General features: G+C 45.9%; 2 protein-coding genes across 2 annotated transcripts in view; both read right to left on the bottom strand.

The window, feature by feature from the left end:
• Positions 1–5,111, bottom strand: part of usp43a (ubiquitin specific peptidase 43a) — a 133,218-nt gene extending 128,107 nt beyond the window's left edge. Inside the window, exon 1 of the mRNA XM_064324135.1 lies at positions 3,905–5,111. Within this exon, the coding sequence (XP_064180205.1) occupies positions 3,905–4,528 (624 nt within the window). The 5' untranslated portion in view covers positions 4,529–5,111. The remainder of the gene's footprint in view (positions 1–3,904) is intronic.
• A 965-nt stretch (positions 5,112–6,076) lies between these two features.
• The window catches only part of cfap52 (cilia and flagella associated protein 52), a 14,493-nt gene continuing 10,569 nt past the window's right edge, over positions 6,077–10,000 (bottom strand). The window contains exons 13-14 of the mRNA XM_064324137.1: positions 8,339–8,450; positions 6,077–7,487 (exon numbers count right to left, since the gene is read on the bottom strand). Coding sequence (XP_064180207.1) covers positions 7,312–7,487; positions 8,339–8,450 — 288 coding nt within the window. The 3' untranslated portion in view covers positions 6,077–7,311. The remainder of the gene's footprint in view (positions 7,488–8,338; positions 8,451–10,000) is intronic.

Genomic DNA, 10,000 nt, shown 5'->3' with positions numbered 1-10,000 from the left:
GGCCAGGGCGGGAGAAGGCCGGGGGCGCAAAGGCTCGCCCGTGCGGACAAGGAGCCCCTTCAAGAGCCGATACGATCCCTTTCAGGAGCGCACTTCAGAGCTGAAGGTCATTCAGAGCCGGAGCACAATTGCCCAGCGTATAGGCTCTCCACATACAGGGAGAGGGCCTGTACACCCCCACAACCCACCCCACCCCACCACCACCAACACCACCACCACCCCCACCCCCCTTAAAGAACACAGAACAGCTGATGTGCGAGGAAATAAAAACCCCAAAGAAGCATTTCGTCTGACGCCCCAAACGCACGTAATTCACCCCGCGTAACGCAGAGCGGCTTGTCACGCCAGACTAAGCACTTTTCCAGAAGGCTCGTTTTTCGCACAGGTATTGTATTCACTTCGGTCTCCCTTCCCCCCCCCCAAATATCCAGTCCTTCTCCAGCTCCAATGCGATACACGGGCTGAAATGATGGCGGTACGGCGAGAGAGAGACAGAGAGAGAGAGAGAGAGCCTTGTGCCGTACAGTGAGCAGATGGAGATGGCGGTTTGTGGGCAGCCTTCCCCGTTCAGAGTAAGAGATGTCCGAGAAGAGCCTGAGCACCCCCCCCCCCCCCCAAAGCCCCTCCACGTCACACGGCGCCTCTCTGCTCTCTCATTGGGGCATCCCGTACCCCTGGAGTGGCTGAACCAATCAGGCAGCGAATCAGGCACGCCGCGCAGACATAATGACCTCTGATTCACTCAAGATGCTCCGTGTCCATTACAGAGGCAGATGACGGGAGTGTAAAATGCTGATGACACAAAGGCTTCCTGTTTATCAATGATGAACAGGCTAGAGATCGCACCCAAGTCAGCCAGTGTGGTGGACAGGAACCTGGCAGGTCTATGATGGTTTATACAGTTTTTCCATTAAGGCCATTTATTTGTTTAGAGTAGACAATGGAGTGACATCATTTTAGTATGACACAACATTGTTCAGATATACAAACACCCACGCCTTTATCCCACTGCCTGTAAAGGAATCACCCTGTCAGCCCTGCCAGCTGATATGTCGCTTCATGTTAACTACGTCGCTTAGCGCACAAGGTGGTTTATGACCGTTTGAGAATTCCAACTTCATAACCACCGGTGGTTATTTTTATTTCTGAATCGCGCAAATGTATTGCGCTAGAGTAAGAACACTTAGATACGTTTACACTTCACCGTGACCTTTGGATCAAACAGGCTCGCTTGTCGAACCTTTTCTTTTTTTTTTTTTTTTGAATCACAAACGCGGCTTTGATTCCCATAGTTGCGCGCAGAACAGGAAGTGCATTGTTTGGAGCCCCGGGCCCCTGCGAAACGGAGCCCCGGGGCGGCGCTGACTGCACAGGCCCCATTCAAGCGGGACACCTGCTGACCTCTCTCTCACACGCACTTCCAGTCGCCAAAGCGGACGCGCCGGTCTCATTAGCATTCGGTAAAGTGACCGCGGACACGCAGCACACACCCTGAACGCACACGGCATTCAGCCGTGTCATCCCAGGAATGCAGACCAGTCAATTCCGCAGCGCTGAGTGTGAGGCAGGTGCAGGGCTGTGCTGCAAAGTTCACCCTTCGAGCAGAACAATACAGGGCAGGGAAGCATTCCACCGACTTCCTCAAACAATCCTGCACCGAGACTCACACACTGCCTTCCGCGCGTTTGGCCACGAATAACAACTTTACACCGACGCTTCAAATTTAGCAGGAGACTTTCTGAGCCTGGAGTGCAAAGTACTGTTGTTGCTTTTTTTTTTTTTAATCCCGAGTGAGTGTCCTTAAATGTGAGTGCTGTCAAAACATACTATGAAGGCTTGTGATTGGGACGGTAGGAGCTGGAGACAACACACCTCCTGAGATTTAAAAGGGGCGCGTCAATAATACGGCACCATCCTCTCAGGACGCGCGACGCGGGTTCACCGAGTTCGCCGTTCCATTTTTAGAAACGCACTTATGCCCACAGAAATAACCGCAAAATAAATAAATGTTTTTTAGCTGCTGCTTGATGTTCCCTCAAAGGAAGGCACTGTCTCCGCAGAATAAAAGAAATCCTTTCAGAGCTGCTATTGTGTGGGATGTGCGGAATCATATCAATGGAAATACAGTAATTGCAGCACAGCCCGTCTATTTAGTTCAACAGCACTGTCAGGGGCCACAGATATCTCTTATTTTCTTCCGCACAGTAGAGTTTTGGCGGCTATCACACTCAGGTATCAACTAGTGCTGTACCTTTGTGCAGATGTTAAGCACAGACGTTTAAGCACAGAGCATACATGTCCCATTCCCCTACCGTGCGTTGTACAGGTTAACCCCTCATTTTCAGTCAAACGTTTTAAATTAACGAAGCATGGACGTCACGCGTTTCGTTAGCTAGGACTTTATAAGAAAACTCATTAATTGTGCGTGCGTTCTCACGCTATGATTCGTAGAGAGCGCCTTATAATAAGCACTATCAGCAACTAATGAATGATGATTTGCCAGGGAAGCATTAAAGCAGGCGTTTATTCGCATCTGCTCCGGGCAAATGCCTTGATGAAAACCATTTTTTGCTGCGAACAGGTGAAATGATTCCTGATCGGTGCGACGGGCCTCCTTTCTCAGGTATGCCTGATTGACACAACGTGTTACTGTTTTTGGCTGGACCGCAACAGAGGGGCCGGCCCTACCAAGGCGAATGTCAGTGACTGACTGACTGACTGAGTGAGTGATAAAGTTACACCGCGCATGTCTGTGACATCGGCCGGTTCGGTCCAGCCATATACTATATACTATATGTTTTGACCTGGTCTTGTTTTTCGTGTAAAGCGGGGACTGCTGAAAGACAGTCGCGATTAGAAGCGAGAAACCTTTTCAGAGAAAGAGCGAGGTCTTTTAACTCGATGTGGCAAATCCTCAATTGAAAATCAAAGTACGCTACCTAATGACCGAAACCGCAAGCAATAGTAGACGAGCAGTCCTACCTCCGGAATTTTCTGGAATTTTGGTTAGGATTGCTTCTTACACGGTGTCGCTCATCCGCGACTGTGCGATACAAAATCACATAGCCCTAGTCTTCAACACGTCGCATTCATTCAACATTAGATGAATAGTCGGAGCAATGACGACTGTGAAATTCATCACTACATAAACCGTGCAGCAAGAATATAATGCTTCCCTTGTCTTACACCTTTCTCTGACATATTTAGACATTGTACGACGCAGGAATAACAATATTGACAATGCAATGCATTGCAACATATAGGCATTATGCCAGGCACTCAAATACACTTTTAATAATACTTTCGTTAAATCTGCGTAAATCTCATAATTTATTTTCGATTTCAAGAAAAGACTGACGAGACTCAAAAACGCATCTATGCTTCAGAGGAGCGTGCTATTATAAAATTGAAGGTTTTTTTCCTGATAGTAGCAGCGTGCTAATCCACCTGTGGTCATGCTCCGCCCCCTGGGTCCATTAGCCACAAATTAATCTAGGATAAAAGCTTATCAATGACCCTGTCTTAGTTTGAAAACCAGCCGCAATTACATCGAGGCTGATAACTCGAAACCTGTTGCGTAAGGCAGAAATAGACGCACTCAAGCAAATGAATGGCAGTATCTCCGGAAACAGCCTTGAGCTTTTCGTTAGCATAAGAAAAGACTGTGTCGTATTGATAGGCTACTTATAACTGATATAAATCATTGCGTATTCCTCTAATTTCGGGTCAACCGTATGCAATTGACATAATGAAACACTGTTTCCGTCTTCAGTCACGGCTGCAACATCTCACACGATGTAGCCCAATCCTCCAGTTTTTGATGAGGAAATAAGCGTGTGTGTAGGTGGGTAAAGCGCGTATATGAGAGGAACGGAAATTTCCCTCAAGAAGTCCGTTGACCTACCTTGAATTCCACTGAGAGTTGGGGCGTGTATTCCAGAGTCCAAAGCGCCCGTACCAATGATGCCAACTGGTCGGTCACTTCCCCTCTCACCTGCTGCAGGTCTTCACTTTTTACAATCCCGTTTACTCTCCTCTGGCTGAAATCCAATTTGTATTGTTCCAGACCGAGGTACTCGGCGAGAAGGTCCGTATTGCTCAGGCACTGTACCACGGCATTCATGAAACAGGTGTTGCCATGGTTTTTCAAACCCTGAACCCCTGGAGTTTTGTCCCCGTAGCACCAAGACAGCCGTTCTTTTATCGATCCGTGAGAAGACAACGTCAAGCTCTTTTTCACCGTGTTCTCACCAACAACCTGGATTTCCTCTTTGAGATTTCCTGAGTTGGCACTTAACGTGCAAGGTGCACTGTCTCGGAACCCGCCGTCATCGTCCTCTGCATCTGGTGGCTCTGTGTCACCGAAGTGAGCCAAAGTGCCTAAAGTTTTCAAAACCCTGCTCATGAAATTCCCCACCGATTTCAGGGATTTCCTTCTGAAAAGCTTCCCGGATTTGTGTTTCTTTTCTTTGCGCTTTGTGGATTTGATAGGTTGCTTCTTCACTCTGTCCTCTTTCCGACTATCCATGGTTGTTAGTTACTGAACCAGAAACACAGTGAAAGCGAAACAAATCTGACCGCTAAAAGCAGCAATCCTACCTGCTCGCCCGAAGTTCCTCCTCGCGAAACAACGCCACTGAAACCTACGCTCAAGTGGCACCGTCTCGGTGCCAAGGCACATGACTAATGTCCGCCAGACATTCCGATAATTCCTCCTAGCTCGCGCGCACTCTGCAGCGTTTCCTCGCCTACGAGACTCTCGGATACCTGTAACTAGTAATGGCAAGGTGAGTCGACTCCCGCTCCATGTTTTCGTGACACGGTGCGCCGCACACTTCCCTCCTTTCTCGCGCGTACGTTCGCGCTCTCTGTTCCCGTCTCCCTCTCTCTCTCTACTCCAGGGGCTGGCGTGTGTTTCCGTTTGGTGGATCTTGCGCGGTATGCCCTCCCACTCCGAATCTTATTAGCCTGGTTTAGTTTGAGAGGGTGCTGTTGTATTGACAGAACTCGCGAAACGATGTGGTCGCTTGTAATCCGGCTCCCGCAATGACTCACGTACATTTCTGCGTAAACAAATAGAGTGGTTTCGCGTAAGGCAATTATTGACAGCAGCAAATAAACATGGTAAAAACACACACGCACATGCATACGTGAAACGACGTGTATTCTGTTTATCGTGTAGCCTATTTCACTTGTAACAACAAAACATATATTAATAAACATCCGTGATCATAATGTGAAAAGCCTAAACATTGATGTTTTATCCTTATTTATACTGTTCTCATTGTCTATTGAAAGTAGGCTATAAATCACAATGGTCACAGTAGACGGTGTTATCTGCAACTCTGAATTGTCATTTCATGTGAGAATTGCGCTACTGATGTGCTCAGGAGCCCCCTGCTGTCATCTGAAGAAATGTCTGTGTCGGCCCGGAGTTAAGACAGTTTCATCTGTGAGTCTCCGCCTCGGATACATTTAAAAATCTACACACACCTCACATTGAGATTTATGACGTGCGGTGCGTGCAGGGGGGGGGGGGGAAGACGACCCGCGCCACAAGCATCTTCTCTCTCTCTCTCTCTCTCTCTGACACGCGCACAAGCACAGAAAACGAACGCGTCTCGTAAAAATCCACAAAATATTTTGTACATACACAAAACTACTGTTCCAATGTGTGTGTGGAAAAAGAGGGAGCGAGTGAATTTACTTCGAATGATGTCCTAACTGCTGCCTCATACTTTTGATTTTATACCTACATTCCTCAAAGTAATGAACTAAATCACAGATAATAGCCAAACGAGTTCTTATAAACGGTCCATACGCTTCTCGGATAATGGAACGAAATTAGTTATCCATATAACGTCAAGGTTAGATTCAAATGTGACAGAAGAGAACGTTCCCTTCTAAATGCAGACAATGTTTGCCGCTTTACTTATGATTTGCTGCTTTTTTCTCTGGTCCAATTCAGTTTAATTTCACAGCTCACCAGGACCACAAATAGGAGTTTTTATAGGACACCACACCGAGAGGTCAGCAGAGTAATGTCTTTTCATTATTACGCATTCAGGGAAGCTAGTTGACTGATGTCAACGAGTCACAGGCTTATTTTATTTTATTTTTTTAAAGAAGGAAAAGTGGAGCAGAGATGAAAGATAATACATGTAAATGAGCGTTCCAGTGGGAGTTGAATGTGTGAATCTGAATTATCTTTACATAAGATGCATGGATAAAGCCTATGTCTCCTTAATCCAAACCACAGGTAAAAAAAAAAAAACCCACATATATTACCGTGTGGAACAAAGCTCCTGTTTTCTATACTTAGACATTCAGCTCTACCAGATAAAGACCAGGCTACTCAGCATTCAGAGGAGAAAGGGGACACTCAAACGCTCTATTTTGTAAGCCGGGCATTGTGCTGACTGGATGCAGTTCTGCACCGGGGCACAGTTTGTGGGTAACAGCAATTAATTCTTGAGTTAACTTCTGAGGCACCGAAACAGGAACTGAATTTAGACAAGCGAGATGCAGCAATCAGCTCTCCGGGCTCCTCGAACCCTCCATCGGTTCCCCCGAGAGTCACAAATGATTCATTAGCTGACCAGGGCCGGCTAAAGGAACATAGCGCTCTTTTCACATTTTCCCTAACACACCTCCTAGCCAATAAACAAATTATAAAAGCGATAGAATAGAACCTGATTGCCATTAATGTAAAGTGGAATTAGAAGCTGAATAGAAATATAACCATGACCACCTGTTCTCTTCCAGAGAAATACTGCCAACAACTAATCGTTATTATTTCATGTATTGAAGGTTTTCATCTGGCTACAGCACTCTGAAGCGCACTGCAGAATGTCGCACGATAAAAAGTACAGAGCAGAAACAGTACAGAACGGAACCACACTTTATGATCAGACTATTATCCAAAGACAGCAGGAAACAATTAATTAAAGAATCAACATGCACATCAATAAATATATTGCTTTGGTGATTCATGAACGAAAATTTAATTTGCTTCAAAGTGTTGAATGTTAAGATGTGGTAAAACGGCATCTGCAGGAGAGGAGAAGAGTGTGTTCGTGGGGAAAGGGGTCATGTGACTGCTGGTTTATAGCTGAACCCCACAGTATGGGGAAAGGGGTCATGTGACTGCTGGTTTTTAGCTGAACCCCACAGTATGGGGAAAGGGGTCATGTGACTGCTGGTTTTTAGCTGAACCCCACAGTATGGGGAAAGGGGTCATGTGACTGCTGGTTTTTAGCGGAACCCCACGGTTGTCGGGACGCGCCCGCCGAACTCTCCGGGGGTGTTTTTTTAGGAGGGGTGGGGGTATCTCCACCGGAGGATGGCCCCGTCGGCGCTGGAGCTGATGATGCACTTGCTGTGGGGGCAGATCCTCACGCTGGTGATGTTGCCGCTGTGCCCGACGCCAACGTGGGTCACCTCCCCCTCAGCGTACCCCCACACCTTCACCAGCTTCTCATCGCCACCTGTACGAAAATGAGCATCAGCAGTTCACCTGTACGTTTCACCCCACCCCCATTTCCTTTTGTGCCCATTTCAGCCCTTATTTGAAGCTTTAATGCACTTAAAAATGAGTTATGAGTCTTCAAAACCAGGCCACAGTTTAATTAAAAGGGGGGTGTTTCAAATGAGACTTAGGGATGCTATACTTCTGAACTGGAAGCAAACATCCAATCCATGCCCGATTGTGGTCTGCGCATGTGCATGGAATGTTGAGTATTTAGTTGAATTTTGCAGTCTCTAGTGTGATATGTGCACAAAATACATGTATATTTTGCTCGTTTGTAAAGTCTGTGGACAGTTACCGAGCAAAATAGGCTTAACAAGACAACAACAGCCGTAGCCCCAATGACTGTAACTGTCTTCCACATTGTCCACAGTAAATTATTATACCTGAGACACAAAAAGGAATAGAGGTACATTTCTGTTTGACACTCGACATATGTGAAAACCAACTGCAGATATCTAGTAGCCTCTTAAACCTGAGAGGGAATTCCTTTAAATGCCCATTTTTATTTTCAATTTTAGCAGCTGCATCACTGTGCTCGTGTAATTTGGACTTTAATCGGTTGGAGGTTTACACACAAGGTTTTGTCCAACAATGCCTGTAATGTTTTAATGTTTAAAAAAAAAATGGTGAACACCAAATGCAGAGGACTGCAATGCATTTTTAGAAAAGTATTGTTGTCATTGTTATCGCTGGCATTGCCTTCACTTGACTGAAACAGCAGGTGATAATTTCACCTGTACACAGAGAAGTCACAATGTCCTCTGTTTCTGCATGTCTGAGTCATCGCACCGACAGCCACAAACCCACCTGTGACAAAGTGGTTTCCGTCTGGTGAGATGTGCATGCCGTTGATGGACCCTGAGAGGGATCCCTCCAGCTCTCTAATAGGCGATCCGTCATACACTTCCCAATACCCGATCTGTTCAGGAGAAGACAGCAGTTACTGAAAAAAAGATCTATTGCATTGTTTTCACCTGCGTGATAATTCAACTCACATTGGGTTGCAAGAGCATTTTACTATTGCCCAAAATATAACATGTCTATAACTAATATAACATTTTAGGTACTGAACTTTTCAGTACTCTATACATTTCAATAGCTCCACAAGTATTACAACAATTAATTATCAGTAATTAATTATCAGTTACATCTGATTGAACAAAATTGCTTCCATTCAAACATTTGCCCGCTTGTATGACTCAGGCTTGGCACACAAATAAAAGCTTTAAATGATTATTAGCTGCAGAACACCAGGGACTGAGACCGCTACCGCGTGGAAAGCGTCCAGCTCCTCTGCGCCTTTTCATACCTCCGCCTTCAGTCCAACGCAGCACGCGAACTGCAACCGCGAAAAGTTCACGGAGCAGGAATACGCAGCGGTTAAAAAGGCACCGATATCTCTTAAGTGAGAGCTAATCCCAAGGGCTGGCAGACGTCTCTCGCCAGCTCGAGCATCCAAAAAAAGTCATTTCGCTATTTGCGGCTATTTATAGCACGGCACTCGTTTTATATCGTACATTTTATATCACAATCGCCTTAGCAACTGAGGGACTTTTCCTGTTATTACAAGTTCACTACAAACAACGAAGGTGCGTGGAAACACACTGCACCGGGGTGTGTGTGTCGGGAGCGTAGCGGACTGCACAGAACACTGAAGCATTGAAACAGACCTCGGGACAACAGTTATCATTTTGTACGTGAATGGTAGGAAGCCGTGCCCCAAGCACGTTTCGGCTTGCACGTTCCAAGGTTACCCAAGATTTGTCTGATGTGAAACAGCCTTGACTGTGCTGACTACACCCTCTGGGAGACCAGCAGATCACATTTTATTTCATTTCAATTCATATATATATATGTATTAGATCTTAGTTCAAACACTGTATAAAGCATGGTCATACAGAACATACTGTCATTTTATGAAACAGTTATTATTTATTGATATCAATTCCATTAGCTCTCTGAAGGCACCATACGTTCTGAGAGGACTAGAAATAATGTGACAGGGATTTGTATGTCTGTGTGTGTGTGTATACAGTACATATACTGTATGTACACAAACACCCACACACATACAGGCTTCTCTTCACTGACACAAGGCCAATACTCTTTATGTTTCATGCGGCCATATTTCATACGCTTCAATTTGCCGCCTCGCTCTGCCAAGTTCTCACCGACTCCGACAGCTCTTTGGCTCAAGCGCACGCGCTGGAAATCGTTATTTGAAGCATGTACACAGACGACTGTTTTGAAAAGCGTGTCACTTCCTCCCCCCCCGAGAGGCTCAGTTAAGGAAAAAAAAGGGGATTATTAATATGTGAGCAGCCCGTAAGTGGATTAGGACCTGAAACCGCCTCACTATGCAGAGACAGAGCGGGGTTTTATTAGGAAGAGTGTTCTACGGGAATCGCCCCCATAACCGAGTTTAAATTCTGTGTCACTGATGCATTACTCTGGCATACAGAATACAGA

This window comes from Anguilla rostrata, chromosome 2 (assembly GCF_018555375.3).
Source record: "Anguilla rostrata isolate EN2019 chromosome 2, ASM1855537v3, whole genome shotgun sequence".
In the NCBI taxonomy this organism is placed as follows: Eukaryota; Metazoa; Chordata; class Actinopteri; order Anguilliformes; family Anguillidae; genus Anguilla; species Anguilla rostrata.
The sequence above is the reverse complement of the archived record's forward strand: the minus strand, read 5'-3'. Positions and strand labels throughout refer to the sequence as shown.